The sequence below is a fragment of the Patella vulgata genome, chromosome 2 (assembly GCF_932274485.2).
Source record: "Patella vulgata chromosome 2, xgPatVulg1.2, whole genome shotgun sequence".
NCBI classification, from domain to species: Eukaryota; Metazoa; Mollusca; class Gastropoda; family Patellidae; genus Patella; species Patella vulgata.
This window is the reverse complement of record NC_065880.2, coordinates 5,649,187-5,669,730: the sequence shown is the minus strand read 5'-3', so window position 1 is coordinate 5,669,730 and position 20,544 is coordinate 5,649,187. Positions and strand designations below refer to the sequence as shown.

Genomic DNA, 20,544 nt, shown 5'->3' with positions numbered 1-20,544 from the left:
GACTATAAATTTCTTTTCATGAGATAATATTCGTTTGAATGAGATAGAAATGTTTCCTTCCCTGAACAGCAAATCTGTAATTAACTCTTAGTAGGCCGATATTTCCCTTTTAATCAGAACGAACGATTTCTTTATTCCTGGTAATATTTGTGGTTATATACGATTGTACTGACGACCTTCTCTCTCGGGGGTTACTGTAATGGCGGAGGTTCAGCAAATTATTACGTACATGACGTGAAAATTCCCCTGCCGCTTTGCACCAAGGATGTAAATTATTTCAGTTCGGATTGGTTAAATGTACGATTCGTTTAGCTTTAATCTTATGCGTGTACTGTTGATGTACCTGCTCGTGGGATGACATAAACTCCCACGGTTATGCTACGTTCTCATTATCACGATTCGAGCAGTGATTGAATCGTGGTTTTAACCGTGGAGTAATCGTGTTGATCCTATCAGTCTTATCATATATTGAGGTGAATTCTAGCAATCGTGTTGATCGTATCGAAATGTACCCGAACGTATCTGCACGTACGAGAAGGTGGACGCAATAGGGACAATACATCTTCATTTTATGCACCAGGAATCAGTTGTGCGTTCTGGCGTAAATAAACAACTTCCTTGTTTAAATAGATTTTATTACATCAACACAAATCATTTGTGATACAATTGGATTGGACAAAACTTACAATCGTCCTTTCTCTATTTTGCTCTTTCACTATTAAAATTGTTACATTGTAAAAGAAAATGGTTTGCGTTTTCATTTGGATAAACAAGCGTTTAGTCGTGCAGATGGGAACACTAACCGTGGTCGCATCCATGTACTCGTTGGCGTGCACATAGAAAAACTCGTTACAACTGGAAGTCGTAAAATCATCCTCATAGCTCACTATGTCCGTTTTCTTCAACCTGGCTGGTGAGGCAAAATAGGACGGTAAACCTGATTTCATTGGGGTATTATCATTAGAGACAAAGAAAGACGAAATGCGCGAGCCCTTTATAGTTAGTGCAGGGGGAATGCACCACACACAATTACACAAAACAAATCCGCGGACAAGACACAATACGCAGAAATCACAAACAAATGAAGTGAAATTGTACTGACGAATTGTTCTCTCCTGAGTTGGCAACAATCACCCTCGCCACCTTTCTGTACCGGCGAATCACTGGTTCCATCGGCTGTAAATTAGTAATGACGTCTAGTTTTATACTCTCTACTTGGTAAGATGCCGGCTTTGATTGACAAACCTATGACATTAGTGGATCAGTAAGACACCGTTTCGTATCTTAAATCTTTAGTGGATCAGTAAGACACTGTTTCGTATCTCTCATCTTTTAGTTTACAGAAATATATAGTGTTACCCATATAAGCAGACAGGCATTCATTAGATTGATGGCACAGTGACGTTGATTCGGCACCTGCAATCATTGACATACAGAACTCGCATCCGGTTTAAGCTAACGTATAAACAGTGTACTTAAATTTCAAAACATACTCTGTAATTACGTCAGAAATAAATTACAAGTACAAAGAAGAGAGAGAGAGAGAGAGAGAGAGAGAGAGAGAGAGAGAGATTTAGAGAGATTTTTACGTCCACTCAGTATGATATTTAAAAACACAGCATCTGACTGAGGAATTTGGGTTTAACACAAAGCCTGAGAGCGATAAAGGGGGTTTAAGAATAATAATAATAATATCTTTATTTAAGAAGGGTAAAGGATTAGGCTGTGTAAGCCTTTCTACCATCCTGCCCTTCATGAAAAAATATAATACAATAGATGATAGCATAACGTCCACTCGATACAAATCATCGTATTTCGGGACTAACATGTGGTAGCAATGTTTAATTTCAAAACTTTCCGGCGTGGTTCTCCCTTGTCAGTGATGCAGGACGGAGGGGCTGACAAGGACAGCTGTCTAGTCGTTCGGATGGGACGAAAAACCGAGGTCCCGTGTACACATTGGCGTGCACGTAAAAGATCCCTTGACAGTTGGAATTCGATATAAGAGTAGGCCGTAGTGCCGCTGTCCGGGCAAAATTTCCCTCATAGCACACTGTATGGCGTATGCCCGTCTTCATTAGCCCAGTTCGGAGCAAAACAGTAGGACGTTAAACCCCATTTCATTTCATTTCATTTCATTTAATTTCAAAACAGATTCTGTATTTTTTAAGAAATACAAGTGAAATAATCCTGGAGCCAAATTGCTAAGTATACTTGAATCTGGGGTATTTGTCGCGTGTGTATTTAATTAAATAATTAAATAGGCGGTTTCCATGACAACACTCAAACCATGTCTGTGTTGCAGTACGTGGTTAATATGCCCTTTCTTTATTTCAAAAATCCCTTCGTGTACTGGTATCGTTGGAAGTGAAAGAAAATTATAAAAATGCCATGGAGATAGGCAGGTAACACTACTGACACTCTGCTACATACGTGGGTATATACAGCAGATCATTTTCTTCCGTTATGGAAGGGGGTGGGATGGGTTGAATGGATAGCACGTGCGCGCTGTATCATAAGGCCTGTTATTGAGTCAACCGGCGTAGTTTCGAATCCCCGGTTGTACGTGACAAGAAGTAGGTCGCCTGTTCAACCTCGTGGGTTTACTCCGGGTCCTACGGTTTCCTACCACCGCTAAAGACCCCAACGCGCATGCGGATGATTGAAATAAAATCAAACAATATGTTAGTCCCGAAATTACATAGTTTGTGTCAAGTGGACGTTAAACCCCAATTCTCTCTCTGTGTCTCCATATGTCAAAGGAAGAGATGTGGAAATCAATTGGTGGTCTGAATCCATAACGGATTTCTCATTTCCTGTTGCGCTATATTTATATTCTAGAACGGCGTCGTTCTGTTTCCACTATATAGGTATAACAGTAATATATAACCCTCGTAATCTATTCCTGAACAAAAAGACAACAACAACGATCACGCAAAATGTGAGAAATGGAAGAGCTATGTTGGAAAGTAATTGGTCGTCTGCTTCCATATTTTATTTCCCTGTGCGCGCTAAATTTATATTCTATAATATAACACCGTGTTATATTCTAGCACGGGGGGATTGGATGGCTGAATGGTTAGCACGTGCGCGCTGTACCATAAAATCTGTCGTTGAGTCAACTGGCCTGGTTTCGAATCCCCGGTTGTACGTGGCAAGGAGTAGGGTCGCCTGTCCAACCTCGTGGGTTTTCTCCGGGTCCTCCAGTTTCCTCCCACTGCTAAAGACCCCTACGCGCAAGCGAATTATTGAAATAAAATTAAAAACCATATGTTAGTCCCGAAATGACCTAGTTTGTGTCGAGTGGACGTTAAACCCCATTTCCCCATCTCCTTTATATGTACACTCTATATAAAAATACAAGGGGAGAAAAGGGTGAGAGATAGGGAGGTCTGCATCCATTACGAAGTTATTTCCCTTGACATCATATGCATAGCATATTGTACATATGCACACAGAGAACTATCTACTCTACTTCGAGAATAGATCTCTGCCCTAAATGGCCGCCATGTTCAACAATTAGTAAACTGTTTTGTAATGCGGTTCGAATTCAGTTCATATCTGGACTAATTTATTTCCTTTGGCATTATATGCATATCATGTTGTATATTCTTCCACGTTTCCATTCTGAACTCGGAGAACTATCCACGCTACTTCACGAATAGACCTTTGTCCTAAATGGCCGCCATATTCAACAATTAGGATACTGTTTTGCAATAAGGACCTATTCCGGTTCACAAATACACAAATAGACTAATTAAACTTTTTCAAATTTATTAAATGAAAGCATGCTTTTAAAAATTCTCGAAATGTACTTAGTGTTTTAGACTAGAATCGTCGATTTAGGACTTAAAATGTCGGTCAACTAGATTAGTGTCTGTTCTAACGCAGGGCAAATTACAGACGGACAGCGTATAAGTTTAGTTTGAGGTATAATATATACAATCTAATAAAGCTAATTGACAGTTGAAGACGATAATTGGTTATGAGCACAGAAGCAGGATATTTTGAAATACTACAGGTTATCGTCTTATTATTCTCAGGGTTACACTATACAGAATTACGCACACATCCAGACGTCGTTTCATATTCAACTCCGTCATAAATACATCAGGCTAATATAGACTGTAAACTGTCTCAGATTCAATTCCTTTAGGTATCATTAGATCATTTTGCCATCGTCTGGTCGCGAAATTTCATTGTTTCCTACATTGGGTAATGATTTGAAGGTTGCAGACAGAAGCTCGGTTGTTGGTCATTATGGGTTCCATTATTCTGATGAAATTGGGTCTCAGAATGAGAGATTCGTGGGAGATGATCATCATTTGTGTGATTTCACTTTAAAAATGTTTGAGAGTACTGTAAATCCGGAAGGTTGCAGACAACAGCTCGGTCGTTGTGGACCTCCTGGTTCTTGACAGAACCACCGTGACGCCAACATATATATATATTTAATGGGTTGTACGTTTTGACCTACAGCTATAAATCCTAAAGTAGCTCGATAGCCTGAGACTGCATCGTTCCGCCCTGCGGGGGTTGGATGGCCGAATGATTAGCGCGTGCGCGTTGTATCATATTGTCTGTCATTTAGTCAACTGGCATGGTTTTGATTCCCCGGTTGTACGTGGCAAGGAGTTGAAGCGGCTGTCGTTGGTTTACTCGGCGTCCTCCGATTTAAACCTCATTTCTCTCTCTCTCCCTCTCTCTCTCTCGTTCCGCACTGAGCCACCGCAGCGCCTAAAGATATTTAATGAGGTACGATTGTTGCCTAGACCATATATCAGATTATGTGTATAGGAAACATTAGGTGGTAAACGACCTATAGATGCCTTCATCTGTTTAAAGTCAGAGAAGGGTGTAACTAAATAAAATGTCAAGTCCATCCACTTCGTTTCGTCTGAAGCACGTAACTTCCTGAGATGAAATCCATGCTTGTTGTCAATATTGAATTTTAATTATTTACACTCGCTTTCTTTATTGGGAATTTAAGAGATCAAATCTCGTGCAACGAATCATTAATGAAGTCTATGTCACGTGAACTAAGATGGGGTGGAATGTCCTACTTGTCCTGCGAGGAGGATTTGTCAAATTAATTTCCAGCCGAGCCTCGGGTTATCGTCCCATGCGAACGACTAGACTGCTGTTCTATGACAAGAGTAAACTACTCTGGCTTGACAATCCGGTTAATCTTTCTCGGAAATCATGGTCAGAGAGCCATTGCCTTATTCACCGAACCGACGTGGTAAATGAAATGAAATGGGGTTTAACGTCCTACTGTTCTGCTACTATACTAGGCTAATGGAGACGGGCATACGCCATACAGTGTGCTATGAGGGAAATTTTGCCCGGGCAGCGGCACTATCGCCTACTCTTATATCGAATTCCAACTGCCAGGGGATCTTTTACGTGCATTCCAATATATACACGGGACCTCGGTTTTTCGTCTCATCCGAAGGACTAGACAGCTGTCCTTGTCAGGCCCTCCGTCCTGCATCACTGACAAGGGGGAACCACGCCGGGAAATCTGGTTTAACTTTATCGGCCAATGCAGGGATCGAACACCCGACGTAGTAAGAAAATATAATAATTGGTTTACTTTAGGAAGGCAGCAGAAGAGTAAGACGTTATACCCCTTTTCATTTCTCTTTATAACCTAGCATCGAAAGTCGGTGAGGAAACATAAAATATTTCATTATTAAAAATGTATTTTGAGTGCCGTTGTCGTGCTTGGTGTTAAAATTGCTTGCAGGAATAAACAATGTGACGAAAGCTCTTTGTGTAACCTGCTTTTGTGGTTTCGATCCAAAGCTTTTAAAGGTCAAGGAGTGGGGTCACATGCCTCAATTCATGGATTGACTCGGCACTAGTAAAGGAACCTAAATAGCTTATATTGGGTTGAACGGACGTGAATTGAAATACGTGTTGGATTGGAGGAGCCAACGCTGGCTCGCTAGTCTGGGGGTCGAGTGTTCGATCCCTGCATTGGCCGAGAAAGTTCATCGTGATTTTCCAACGTGGTTCCCCCTTGCCAGTAGTGCAGGACAGCTGTCTAGTCCTTTGGATGGTACGAAAACCTGAGGTCCCGTTTTTACATTGGCATACACATAGAAGATCCCTTGGCTGTTAGAATTCGATATAATAATAGTAGGCCATAATACCGCTGCCCGGGCACAAATCTCCCCCATAGCACACTGTATGACGTATGCGCGTCTTTATTAGCCCAGTCGGAGCAGAACAGTAGGACACTAAACCCCATTTCATTTCGTGTTGCGTTGGCTTTGAATCTCTCTCTCTCTCTCTCTCTCTCTCTCTTATACACAGAGATTGAGAAGCTGCAATGATATACTACTGGTTTTGTCACATTCTACTTGTAATTCTGTTACATTATTAAGTGAAACTCTTGGGTCTAGACATATATAACACTGTCATTGTAATTCTTAATTCATTTTATCCATTGATTTTCTGGAGACAGAATGTGTATGTATGAATATCGTATAGGGTAGTCAAATAGGTATGGTTAAGTTGTCCAACATTTATCGCTTGGGGTAATTGCAATAAAACTGTATTTAAAGTACAAAAATATATAATATATATAAAATCCTACTTTATAAAAATTACTAAAATAGAACCTTATAAAAATTACTAAAATACTACTTAGTAAAGATTACTAAAATACAACTTTATAACAATTTCTAAAATACTACATTATGAAAATTACTAAAATACTACATTATGAAAATTACTAAAATACAATTTTATAAAAATTACTAAAATACTACTTTATGAAAATTACTAAAAATACTACATTATAAAAATTACTAAAATTCTACTTTATAAAAATTTCGACCTTATGAAAATTACTAAAATACCCCTTTATGGAAATTACTTAAATACTACTTCATGAAAGTTATGAAAATTACTAAAATACTACTGTATGAAAATAACTAAAATAATACTTTATGAAAATTACTAAAATAATACTGTATGAAAATTACTACATTTTGTAAATTACTAAAATACTACTTTATGAAAAACATTTTCTTAAATAAAAAGTACGAAAATTGTGAAAATATTATGTTATGAAAAGTAGGAAAATATTATTTTATGAAGAGTACGAAAATAATAATTCATGGAAAGTATGAAAACTAGGCGGCTGTATGCCTGGGACGGTGATCAACTAGAATATCATAATAGTATGCACTGATAATAGCGCCCAAGACACTTAAAGGTAGGGTGCTGTCTGTGGAACTGATAATTCGATTGACATGTGTTTAGTCGTCCGATTTAATGATGGTTGGTCTCAAAAAATAATATGTTTACTTATTAATTGTCAATTGCTGGATTGGAAGTTCAAATTATGGTCACCGCTTGCCTCCTCTCTCTAACCTCTCCCCTCTCGTCATGCATTCACTATGTTCTTCTTGTATTGACCTCCCTCCCTTCTGGAATTTCTGGATCCGCCATCTCCCGGGATCCAGTCCCCGTTTGACAAATAATATTTAATTTAACGAGAAAGATGGAACGAAGTCACAAATCTGATTAAATTTCAACAAATAGGATCAAGGAAACATTTAAATGGAGGCTTATCGCGTTCTTCCTTCTCCAATATTTAATACCAAACTGACAGCCGCGTGATTAATAGCCGGGGGACCATCATGTCATCAACTTACAAGAGTACAAGATTATTGATCAGGCTCCCAGTTCACTTTACGGATTATCCCCAACAATTTGATGTTTTTTCTTTCGCTTTCATCTTTTGATACGAAGTTTAACAATGGAATTCGATCATAGCTGGAAACTAACGAGATAACAATGTTAAAGTTTCATTTTGTACCTGGTTTGGCGCGATAACGTATGTTAGTTACAAAGCAACGCAAAAGACTGGGATGTTTTGCAAGTAAATTAAGATGTATGGACGAATCAATGAGAGAGCGAGAGAGGGGAAGTGGGGTTTAACGTCCACTCAAGATAAACTTGGTCGTTGCGGGACTAACTTATGGTACATGGGTCTTTAGCAGTGGGCGGAAACCAGAAGACTAGTAGAAAACCCACGTAGTTGGACAAGCGACGATACTACTTACCACATACAAGCAGGGAATCGAAACTACGCCACTTGACTCAATGTCAGACCTTATAATTTCACGCGCACGCGTCTACCATTCGACCTCCCTAAACCTCACGAATCAATGAAATGTGGCCAAAGGTCTCAAAAGAATAGGGGGGATGGATGGCCGAATGGTTAGTACGTGCGCGCTGCGCTGTATCTTACGGTCTGTCATTGAGTCAACTGGCGGGGTTTCGATTCCCCGGTTGTACGTGACAAGGAGTAGGGTCGCCTGTCCAACCTCGTGGGTTTTCTCCGGGTTTTTCCGGTTTCCTCACACTGCTAAAGACCCCTACGCGCAAGCGAATTATTGAAATAAAGTTAAACCATGTGTTGGTCCCGAAATGACCTAGTTTGTGTCGAGTGGACGTTAAACCCCATTTCTCTCTCTCTCTCTCAAAAAAAAATACTTGATTATGGAAATTATTATTTCAGTGGTTACGTGTTCAATCAGTCTTAAGGGTTCTTTAACGTGCACGCCAATATGTACACAGGTGAACCCCAGTTGTCGTGCAATACAGAACCGCATAGTGCTTTTACACAGGGATCTTTAGTAAAGGAAGAACCCGACGAAGTTGTGGAGATGTGGCTTAGTCTGTACTTCAGCCTAACCGGCGTTTTCTGTCAAGTTAGCTGTTAAATTAGTTTATGTCATTGTCTGGCGGTAACCTTTTAAGAAAGAACATTGGCTTCTAAATCAATGTTTTAATCTTCGCTGAGAGGTGCACTATATGGATCAACATCAGATGAAAACCAATAATGCAAAATAAGGGAGATAACTCTCTTTAAGAACAACATTTCTATCAAGCGCCTTTTTGCCCTTTCGCCGTCTTCATTAGCCCAGTTCGGGGTAGAACAGTAGGACGTTAAACCCCATTTCATTTCATTTCATTTTGCCTTTTCATTTAATAGCGATTCCATGGCATTGTGCTTTCTAATTATTGATAATTAATAGCAATGCAGGAGGTTTGCACACAGAGACAGTAAACATGCAATAAATGAAATTAAATTAAATGGGGTTTAACGTCCTACTGTTCTGCTCCTATGCTGGGCTAATGAAGACGGGCATACGCCATACAGTGTGCTATGAGGGAAATTTTGCCCGGGCAGCGGCACTATCGCCTACTCTTATATCGAATTCCAACTGCCAAGGGATCTTTTACGTGCATTCTAATGTATACCGAGGTCTGGGTTTAACGTCCTACTTTTCTGCTCCTAAACAACATATAATAACATATTGAATTTTAAAACTGAACCAAGAGCTGTAAACAACCCAACTAAAGTTTATGTGGATTATATGTATTGGGGCGAGCCTCTTATACCACCACCCCACCCCATTCCCAAGTTTTCGTTAATTCGAATACGATCCACATGTCAGTTCGCATTCGTGTTCATTAGGTCACTGCCCATAGGTCACTCTCCAATATAAGATCACAATACCAAGATGTACTGGAAGGTTGGATGACTGAATGGTTAGCACGTGCGGGCTGTATCATAAAGTCTGTCATTGAGTCAACTGGCGGGGTTTCGATTCCCCGGTTGTACGTGACAAGGAGTAGGGTCGCCTGTCCAACCTCGTGGGTTTTCTCCGGGTCCTCCGATTTCCTCCTAACTGCTAAAGACCCCTACGCGCAAGCGAATTGTGGAAATAAAATTGAACCATATGTTAGTCCTGAAATGGCCTAGTCTGTGTCAAGTGGACGTTAAACTCCCAGATCTCCTCTTCTCTTCTTCCAAGATGTACCGGTGACGTCGTCGTAGTATTACGGTCTTAATGTTTTTGAAAGTTTCTTACAGGAGTCTCTGCTCATACTATACGCTTTAAACACTGGTCCTACTATAAACAATCACATTCAAACAGATTCATGCCATCATCTCTTGAGCTTGAGTACCTTAGTCTACGGCTAAACGATATTTCATGTCTATCTACGACAAAATGGTATCTAAACTACGTTTTTAAGTCCGTAAAATCCTTAATTGCCGCCTAGCGCATCGCGGTTTTGGTTTAAAAGTTATTATTGTTGATTGCTTGCCTAATGCCAGACCCCCACTACCAGGATTCGTGCTACGATTGAAATCGTGGTTTTAATCGTGGAGTAATCGTGGTGATCCTATCAGGTCTTACCATATATTGAGGCCAGTTGTAGCAATCGTGTTGAGCGTATCAAAACGTATCCGAACGTATTTGTACGTACCAGGGGTCTGTTTCACTAAATTTTAACTAAGATAAAATCTAAATTTTAGTAATTTGATTGGATAATATTAGATTCATTTTAGTGCTTAGCCAATCAAAATTGAAGTATCTACTAAAATTTTGATTTTATCTTTAGTTAAAATTTCGAGAAACAGGGCCCAGATCGTCAACTTAATAGGGACAATCCTACCATAACTGATCACACGACAGTGGGAACCTAGAATAACGTATTCAGGTTTTTTTAAAATTGTTATTGCTGTTTATTACATTCCTAACGTATTAAGGTTTTGTTTAAATTTGTATTATTGTTTATTTTTCAGTTGTTCAGATTTTGTGCGGGTGTTCCAGAATTTAGATCGACCGGAAGTAAATGAATATAGTAAACATGACGTAGAATTGTGCGGTAATATCAGCATGATTGATAAAAACTTTTATTCCAAAAGTCGCAGCTTAGTTTTAGAATTTCACGCCGATGGCTTGCCAGGGGGGAATTACTCCGGTTTTCAAGGATTATTTCATTTTAGAGATAAACGTAAGTATATTGCATAGTTTAGTTATATTCATAAGAACATACGAATTACTATTTGAATTAAAGCGACGTTTCGTTAAAGATACATTATGGGAGATTCGATAACGAGTTGGTAGTTCTCACTATAATAGTTATTAACTAGATAATGTTAAGGAATTTTGCTGAAAATTTCATTCAAATTGTTCCACTATGAACCGAGAACTAAGCGATTGAAATTTCCGCCTAGCCTCGGTCATCATTACTAAAGTCAGTACGATAAACAGCATAGTCTCGTTTATCCAGTTAATCGTTAAATCGTGAAGGAAAGTTATGCAGTAAATCGGCTCATAATTCACTAACGATCGCAGGCTAGCGATGCCATGCACAGTTGATTAGGGTCTGGATAGGTTAATTAATGTCTAATGGGATCATAATCCATTAAATATCGCAGGCTAACGATGACATCGAGAGTTGATTATGGCATGGATAAGTTAATTAATGTCTAATTAATAGATAACTAGATACATGTAAGACCTGCAATAGACAGATTTAGCTCTTGCATAATGTATGTTTAAGGTGTATCTCAACGTTATCAAGCAAATAATAACGCTGAGGAGGAAACTCCCAAACGCAAAGCTGCTTTAATTAAAATAGTAATTATGTTACATATTATGTTTTGGTGTTGATTGTGTGCGCCAATTGCTAAATGCCCCTCAAAGAAGAAAATAAAAATTGTAAAACCATGTTTTATTATTATTTTGGGGGGCGGGTGTAGGATTTTTCAAAGTGGGACGAGATATGGCACTGTTATAGATATTGTGTTCATTGTGGGAAGGGGATATAGCTTTAATTCTTACGCCATACTTTTATAGATGTTCGATCTATTATGGAATGAACATAGGGTCATAATTCTTACTTTAGAATAGTAACTTAATATTCTCGTTAGTGCTCTAAATGAGGGTATTCCACGTCCGCTTCCACTTGGGTGATATAGCTGTCAGAATAGTCAAACTTAACAGGTACATTATTTAGAGACATATGGATCATAATTCCCTACTACAAACTGTATTGTAAAATTTTAATAATCGCTACACATCGAGATAATCTTTATGATGGCCACAACAATGTTGTAGATTATTTTGTCAACTCTTACATCACAAGAAACATGGTAGTGTTATGTTTTTTCACCATTGAAAATATGCCTTTCAGCTTCATTTAGGGAGAAAGATGGCGTCATAAGGCCCAGAAGAGTCGATGTTGTTAACACTTGGGGTAATTTATTGAACTGTGTGAAACTCTAATAATCAAATTATCCTCTAACTTTTAACTTCTGATTTCTCAGTGAATAATTCCATTATCCCAAATAACAAGTCAATTATTGAACTTTTAACTTCTCAACTCTCAGAGAATAATTCCATTATGCCAAATAACAATCCAATTATTAAACTGTGTTGAACTCTAATGATGCAAATCATCCTTTAACTTTTAACTTCTAAACTTTAAGACAGTGATTCTCAACCAGTGTGCCGCTTAAGTGTGTCGCGAAATTTTGAACGGCACACCATGGTCCATAAGCACAGTAAGAATATTTCTCACTAAAGAAGCCAGCTAGTTGACATATGCAATTCGAAACACTGCACTAAAGTAAAGTTCATGGCTGTGTTTTTTTCTATATGTAGTTTGAGTCATTATATGTGTCTATGACTAGTCTGTGACTACGGTTGTATGCCGTCTATGACTTGCCATGTTTATATTTTGCAAAATTCAAATATTTTTCATATATTATATTTAGTTAGACCTGGTGAGCCGCTATTCTTTCATGTGTTCCAAGATGTGCCGTTGGCAACAATAGGTTGAGAACCACTACTCTAAGAGAATAATTCGATTTTCCCAAATAACAACCCAATTACAAAATTAGATCTTTATTTCGTTTTCATTTATATGGCTTTGATTCAGAATAATCTGATATTGAAAAAAAACTGGAATTGAAAATGAGCCATACTGCTTCTAATTTGAATCAGTCAGCTTTTCGCGGATAAATCATGAATTCGTGACTATTACTTTCCAAACCAACGATCTTGATTTCGTTGAATTCGTATGGTTTTAGTATCTTGCAGATAAAACAATGAATATCATTATGACTATCCAATATGTGTATCAAATAGGATTTCCATGGTTGTATTGGGGGTGGGGGAGGCAACTTATTTATCTAATTTGTTCTTGAAACATTAACGTTTTAAACGACCCCCCACCCTCCATTTTCTACTGGAGTCTCGGTGGCTAAGTGGATAAGACGCTGGTTCGCTAGCCTGGAGGTCGGGTGTTCGATCCCTGTATTGTCCGAGAAAGTTCACTCAGATTTTCCGGCGTGATTCCTCCCTGTCAGTGATGCAGGACGGAGGGCCTGGCAAGGACAGCTGCCTAGTCGTTCGGATAGTGCGAAAAATCAAGGTCCCATGTACACATTGGCGTGCACGTAAAAGATCCCTTAACAGCTGTCCGGGCAAAATTTCCCTCATAGCACACTGGCGTATGCCCGTCTTCATTAGCCCAGTTTAGGAGCAGAACAGTAGGACGTTAAACCCCGTTTCATTTCATTTCCATTTTCTACTGTTGCATTTTATACATCTGTACATCTCTCTTACTAAAATCATATAATAGCTAATGATGTAACTTCCGCTTTAAGAATCTCATCTTCACAGTGTGAAATGTATCATGGTGTATTTATCCTCGACTGCAATTATTTTGTTTGTCATAAGTACCATCTGATATCACCTCTATTCTGTTTGGGGAATTCGCATAGGCAACTGTAGTAAGCGAAGGGGAGGATAGAGCCTTTCGTCATCATGGTTATTTACGTTCGTTCTATGCTCAAGTGTGTAATGCTGGGCGGGGGGTGGGGGTCAGAGAGAATTTTGACTAGACTTCCCAGATGATACACATGTGCGCTGATGATTGGTTCCGCTGATTTTGTTGTAATATATATTATCTAGAGAGACGGGTTTTACATATATTGTTCCCTAACCCCGTTTGGTTTTAATAAGCCAGTTACATCCAGTTAGTCCAATCAAACTTGCAATCAAACAATCCAATCAAAACGTCGGTTCTATTCAATCAAAACCATTGTTTTATAGAATGACAAACAGCCATATTGCAGTCAAGACCTAATACAATATATCCTTGTACGTTTCTCATTTGACAACCTGTGAAGATGTTAGATTCCTATGTATCCTATTATCTGAAATGATTCCAGATTGCCTGAATCTGAACGCTTTGTTTGGTGTGTTTTTTATGATTTAGATGTGTACGTTTTGTTTTGATAATATTCTTGGTTTGTCTTCAAATAATCTTTCCTAACGAAGTGATTTGTCTCGGCATGATATTTTTTATATTTTTAAAATTTGAATTCAATATCAGATCTGACCGACCTTTTGGGTGGAAGACATTTGAAAACAAAGCCCAACAATTAGGGCAGTGGTTTTTGCAACAGCTTCATAACTAATATGTGTAATTTAATGGTCGAGTGCGAGACATTAAGTGATATATTGATATTGTACGAGGGCAATATCTATATATGACGCAATGTCTGGCACGAGACATTTTAAAAAACTTTTAAAATACAGATGTGACGTCACCCTTTGATGTTGGCGTACCATTATTTCAAATAATCGTACGGGCAACTTGCCAATAGTACTTTATTCATACCAGTGAGATATTGGACTAGTGTGACGTAAAAGCTCGTGCGGAGTGTCAGTATTTTAAGATGTTTAATGGTCTCGAGCTTACGACATTGCGTAATATATTGTAAAAACATTCGGGCCTACGGCCCTCATATTGTTACAATATATTACTTAATGTCTCGCTCTCGACCATTAAACAATGCAAAATACACACACTATCCAGCACGTGCATTTCAATAAAATACGTCACGCGCGTCAAATATTGCAACTAGTACAAATAATGTACACCTGGCACATTCCCCGTACCATTATTTGACATAATGGTACGCCAACATCAAAGGGTGACGTCACATCTGTATTTAAGTAGTGTTAAGTTCTCACTCTGTTATGTACAACTTAGGGTTGTGTAACGTGCAGGCAGGGAGATAACCCGTTTTCTGATTTGCATTCGGACTGGGGAGAACTTACCGCTCGAGGAGAAAAGGCCGGTTGTAGAGATAGATAGGCCAGTTAGGAAGATACGACCAGCTGTGAAGATCAGACCGGTTACGGATATCAGGCATTTCAATACGAAAAATACATCTATTTCCGACTTTCCCAACCAGTGTGAAAATAGGCGCTCCCTAGTATAGGCCCGTCACCATTTCCGATCAAAACCAGTGTGAAAATAGACGCTCCCTAGCATGGTGCCCGTCTCCATTTCCGATCAAAACCAGTGTAAAAATAGACTCTCCCTAGCATAGTGTCCGTCTTCATTTCCGATCAAAGTACAGTTTTGGCGATAAACCTTAAATCTGGCGATTCTTTCGCGATAATTAATTCCTATGTACCGATTCTGTGTTGCCGAGAGTCACTGCATTCGTAGCTTTAATTTCGTTGCAAATGAACCATGTAAAAATAAATAAATTAAAGTGTTAATTATTATTATTATTTTTTTTGTATTTCAGATGAATATACTATATCTGGGACACGTGTTCCCGGAACTCAATGTACATATTATTTTACTAGCAATAATTATAACAAAACGGGGCGTTTTTTCTCGCCTAAATATCCCCAACCTTATCCTGCTTCTGCTACGTGTCAGTATCATTTTGAAGCATTACCGGGAGAGCGTGTACAATTATTTTTTCAAAATATACAACTTCATCATCAGGATACAAGGTAAGATATGACATCATTTTTATTTTACTGCCGATTTTGACACTATGCAACAAACTCTTAAACCGACATAAGAACTCGAGGACAAACTCTTAAACCTATATTGGTACTCGACAACAAACTCTTACACCGTCATTAGAACCTGATAACAAACTCTTAAACCGATATTCTGACAACACGCTCTTAAACGGACATTAAAACTTTGGAAATCCTCGATGTGAATATAAAATCGATTAGACTATAGTTTTATAAAATGTATTTCATACACAATTTAAGACATGTATGTTAACCCCTTGCCGAGATATAGACGATTTTAGGGTTATTTTGAGTATATCAATAACCATTAACATATTTTTAGAGAGTTCCAACCAATATAGTGTGATATCCCCATCATTACGTATTCCGTATTTTGTGTTCAGAGATGTTTTATAATTAGGATTAATAAATAATTTAAACATATATTCATATCAGCCATTATCATATTTATCTGCATTTTGTCTGACATCAGTGTGTTTTAATCGTTATTATTGTGTGAATTCTCTTCTTCGAAAACGTCTAATTTAAAATTCTTACCTGTCTAATTGTAGTATATTTATTGGAGTTATGTCCCTTTGCTCACTTCAGCGAGCCTTTATTCTACTTGAATGATATTAAAACAGAAAATGTCCTCTATTTTCCCCTTATCATAACCTATCTACTCAAAAACGTTTAATTTTAAAATTCTAGCTGTCTAATTGTACTTTCTTTATTGGAGTTATGTCCCTTGGCTCACTGTAGCGAGCATTTATTCTATTTGAATGCTATTAAAACAGAAAATGTCCTCTATTTGTCACTTTATCATCACTTATCTAGTATAATCACAGCTTTTTTCTTTTATTTAAATTTTGTTCACTACAGCTATGGATGGGGCAGGTAAAGTATGAGAACGAAATTTAAAAAAAAATCTATATATAAATAAATAACAATATTGATTTAAAGTAGAGAGTTCATATTACTGTATCTAATATGTTTGTAGACACAAAAAGCACGAACTTCAGCTTTGATCATTAATAATAGTCGACAAGGTGTGGCTTACGGTGTTGCTTATAATATGCTTAACAATATCTCGACCCAAGTTGTCTCCCCCTTTGTGTTATTCCTAACGTCGCATGCGACTTGGATAATATTTGTGCCCATTCTTAATATGTGTGATTTCCTGTTTAACAAGTAATATTTCAATTAGTGTTACTAATAACAACATGATATAGACATTATCCTCGTCGTTTTACAGTTCAAATTTACAACTGTAGAGTTATCCCCCTTTAATATATACTATACACACGCTTCTCTGTTCTTTGCGAGTTCAACTCTTAATCTCACCCACTGTTCCACACGTAGATAAATCTTTTAACCTCCGAATTCACAATCCAAATATTCACGTCCCCCCATCTTGATATCACCAACGTCGTAAACCTATCCTTTCAAATAATAATCACAACATGGAAAATAATTGTTAATGTTAATAATTACTCTGATGATTCTGTCACGTGGATTACACAGCGCAGTTTTGTTTGTTTGTGATCGATATATATTTATGAAATTCTGCATTTATATATTAATTATTTATAACTACTGGTCGTCAGTTGTGGTTTTCAGACCATATTTAATTTTCCACATCGCTACTGTAAGTGGGTAAGACGCTGGTGCGCTAGTCTGGAGGTCGGGTGTTCGATCTCTGCATTGGCCTAGAAAGTTCAATTCAGATTTTCCGGCGTGGTTTCCCCTTGTCAGTGATGCAGGACGGAGGGCCTGACAAGGACAACTGTATAGTCGTTCGGATGGGACGAAAAACCGAGGTCCCGTGTACTCATTGGCGTGCACGTAAAAGATCCCTTGACAGTTGGAATTCGATATAAGAGTAGGCCGTAGTGCCACTGTCAGGGCAAAATTTCCCTCATGGGACACTATTAGGACGTTAAACCCCATTTCATTTCATTTTCATTTCATTTCTACTCAAAATAATTACTTAACGTTTCATTCAGGAAACCAAGATATCAAAAGCAGATAATCTCGCGGCATGGATTCAGTCGGATTAAACAAAAGATTTTACCCATCACTTATAGCGGGCGCTGATTTGTTTACGTCGTCTGCAGAGAAATTCTAATATTGCGAAATTCTCAGTTGAAAATAACGATCGGAATTCAATTATTTTAACTGGAGGTCGGGTGTTCGATCCCTGCATTGGCCGAGAAAGTTCATCCAGATTTTCCGGCGTGGTTCTCCCTTGTCAGTGATGCAGGACGGAGGGGCTGACAAGGAAAGCTGTCTAGTCGTTCGGATGGGACGAAAAACCGAGGTCCCGTGTACACATTGGCGTGCACGTAAAAGATCCCTTGGCAGTTGGAATTCGATATAAGAGTAGGCCGTAGTGCCGCTGTCCGGGCAAAATTTCCCTCATAGCACACTGTATGGCGTATGCCCGTCTTCATTAGCCCAGGTTAGGAGCAGAACAGTAGGTCGTTAAACTCCATTTCATTTCATTTCATTTCAATTATTTTAAAGCTTTAATTTTTACATTATTTTTGTTTACGTGAGAGAAATCATCTAAATTCCAACAAATGATAATTAACGGCTTAAATGTAGTAAAATGTATTTCGTCTCCAGCTACAAAAGAAAATGTTACCCCTAAAAACTTTAACAGCATATGGACCGCGTACACCTTTTAACTAGTGTTTTTTTTTAAATTGATCTTAATGTTACCAAATAGCAGCTTCGAGTGGATTTTAGGGGTTAAATCTATCCCGATAATGATCCGTAAACAGGAAGTAGTCAAAAAGATATTCGATATTTAAAAAAAAAGACAGTAAAAAAATCGGTGCTCTTGGAACAATCGGGATTTCGCCGTCGGGTGTGACCGGATCAAAACATCTAAAGTATCGTTTGGTAGCTCGATAAATGGGCTATTGTATGACACACTTCCTGTCTGATTCCTGAAAGTCGGTTCAGTGCTGCTTGCAGGTCTAGTTATTATTATTATTATTATTTGTTTTTACCGAATATATAAATGATGGAGCCGTAAACATTATTACAAAATTTAATACATGAAGCTCATCAGATTTTTCGTTCACAATTGCGAACAAAATATTGCTTTGTAATCCATATGATAGAGACAGCAGATTTATTCATAAAACTTATAAACGTTTTAAGAAATATTTTTTACCTTTTTGTTTCAGCTGTCGTGATAGCCCAGATGCTGTAGTTGTTTACGATGGACGGGACAATAGGAGTAACGTCATTGGACAATATTGTGATATACACAATCAAGTTGAATTAGTGTCCTCGGGCAGATATCTATTTATTGAATTTTATTCGGATGATCGCCACGCAAAGAAAGGATTTTCCGCAACATATAAGTTTATATCCTATTTACATCCGCCGGACAAAAATTATCATAAAGACACTCAAAATGGCTCACGTAAGTAACGTTTCTTGCTTTAACAACCATAATTGCTCCTTTAATCTGGAAAATCCTAGTAGGTCTGTTGACTATATGTCTGGCTGTGATAACCAGGGGGTTGGATGGCCGAGTAGTTAGCGTGTGCGCGCTGCATCATAAGGTCTGCCAGTGGTTTCCATTACCCAGTTGTACGTGACAAGGAGTAGAGTCGCCTGTCCAACCTCATGGGTATTCTCCGGGTCCCACATTTTCCTTCCAATGCTAAAGACCCATACGCGCAAACGATTTATTAAAATAAATTGAACAATATGTTAGTTCCTAAATGACCTAGATTCTCTATCTCCCCCCCCTCCCCCCCTCTCTCTCTCTCTCTCTCACACACACACACCTATATATTTATACTGAAATAATATCTGTCTTATTCTTTACATCAGTGCTTGACTTGCATGACATACTCTCTCTCTCTCTCTCTCTTTCTCTCTCTCTCTCTCATTTCTCTACATTCTATGTTTTCTATCTATTAAAGGTGGTACTCCTTGGGGATCTAAAATAACAACACTATCTCCTGGTAAGTTTATATATTATTTTAAACATTAAGGCACGATCTGAAGCAGGTGCGTGTTCACCCTAATCTAATGCAGTGGTTCTGATCCAGTGTGCCGCGAAATTTTGAACGGGACACTAAGAAAATGCGAAAAGCCACTTGATCCCAACTGAGTATTCACTTGTTTCTACTGGAACGTTCATATCTGGTTTTTTTTCTTTATTTAGTTTGAGTCATTCTATGTTTCTATGACTAGTTTCTGTCTATCAGTGTATGCCGTCTATGACTTGTCATGTTTTTATTTTGCAAAATTCAAATATTTTTCATATATATTTAGCCAGGTGTTCCGCTATTTTTTTTTCATGTGTTCTAAGGTGTGCCGTTGCAAAAAAAAAAGTTGAGAACCACTGCACCTAAATGAGTAGAAATGCTGTCTCACCACTTCTGTCTTGATCAAATTATCGGTTAATCCCCCTGATCGCACGTCAAACATGACGTTGTCTCCACCGCGGATACCCTCCTGCTGAGATTCCTGAACACGGCCAAACTGCTCAGAACCTAAAACAGTTTGTTTTTATTAAGACCCTATTTTTAATTATTTATCATAACAGCACAAACCCTATATCATGGGACATAAACCCGGCATCTCGAACTGGTTTCAGACTATTAATTTTCCCCATTTTGACTTCAGTGTTACATCCATGCCATTATTTTCCCATAACATTTTATATTTAAAAAAAAAACAACACAAGCATACATATATCAAGGGACATAATCCATCCCGGCATCTCTAGTAACTCTCTATTTATTTAAACACATCAATGTTACATCCACGCAATTCTATAACCTATAGCATTTCTTTAACATTCCGATGATCACAATCATTATAACCACAAACAGCCCAACATATGTCACTATCA

General features: G+C 38.2%; 1 protein-coding gene across 8 annotated transcripts in view; it reads left to right on the top strand.

Moving 5' to 3' along the window:
* The window catches only part of LOC126810233 (suppressor of lurcher protein 1), a 413,673-nt gene that overhangs the window by 326,590 nt on the left and 66,539 nt on the right, over positions 1 to 20,544 (top strand). For 6 of the 8 annotated variants that reach the window (XM_050535225.2, XM_050535229.2, XM_050535226.2 and 3 more), the window contains 6 exons: positions 10,619 to 10,830; positions 12,016 to 12,078; positions 15,434 to 15,647; positions 16,542 to 16,556; positions 18,857 to 19,098; positions 19,607 to 19,648. In XM_050535225.2, coding sequence (XP_050391182.1) covers positions 10,619 to 10,830; positions 12,016 to 12,078; positions 15,434 to 15,647; positions 16,542 to 16,556; positions 18,857 to 19,098; positions 19,607 to 19,648 — 788 coding nt within the window. The remainder of the gene's footprint in view (positions 1 to 10,618; positions 10,831 to 12,015; positions 12,079 to 15,433; positions 15,648 to 16,541; positions 16,557 to 18,856; positions 19,099 to 19,606; positions 19,649 to 20,544) is intronic. The other 2 variants (XM_050535228.2, XM_050535224.2) reach the window with 2 other exon arrangements.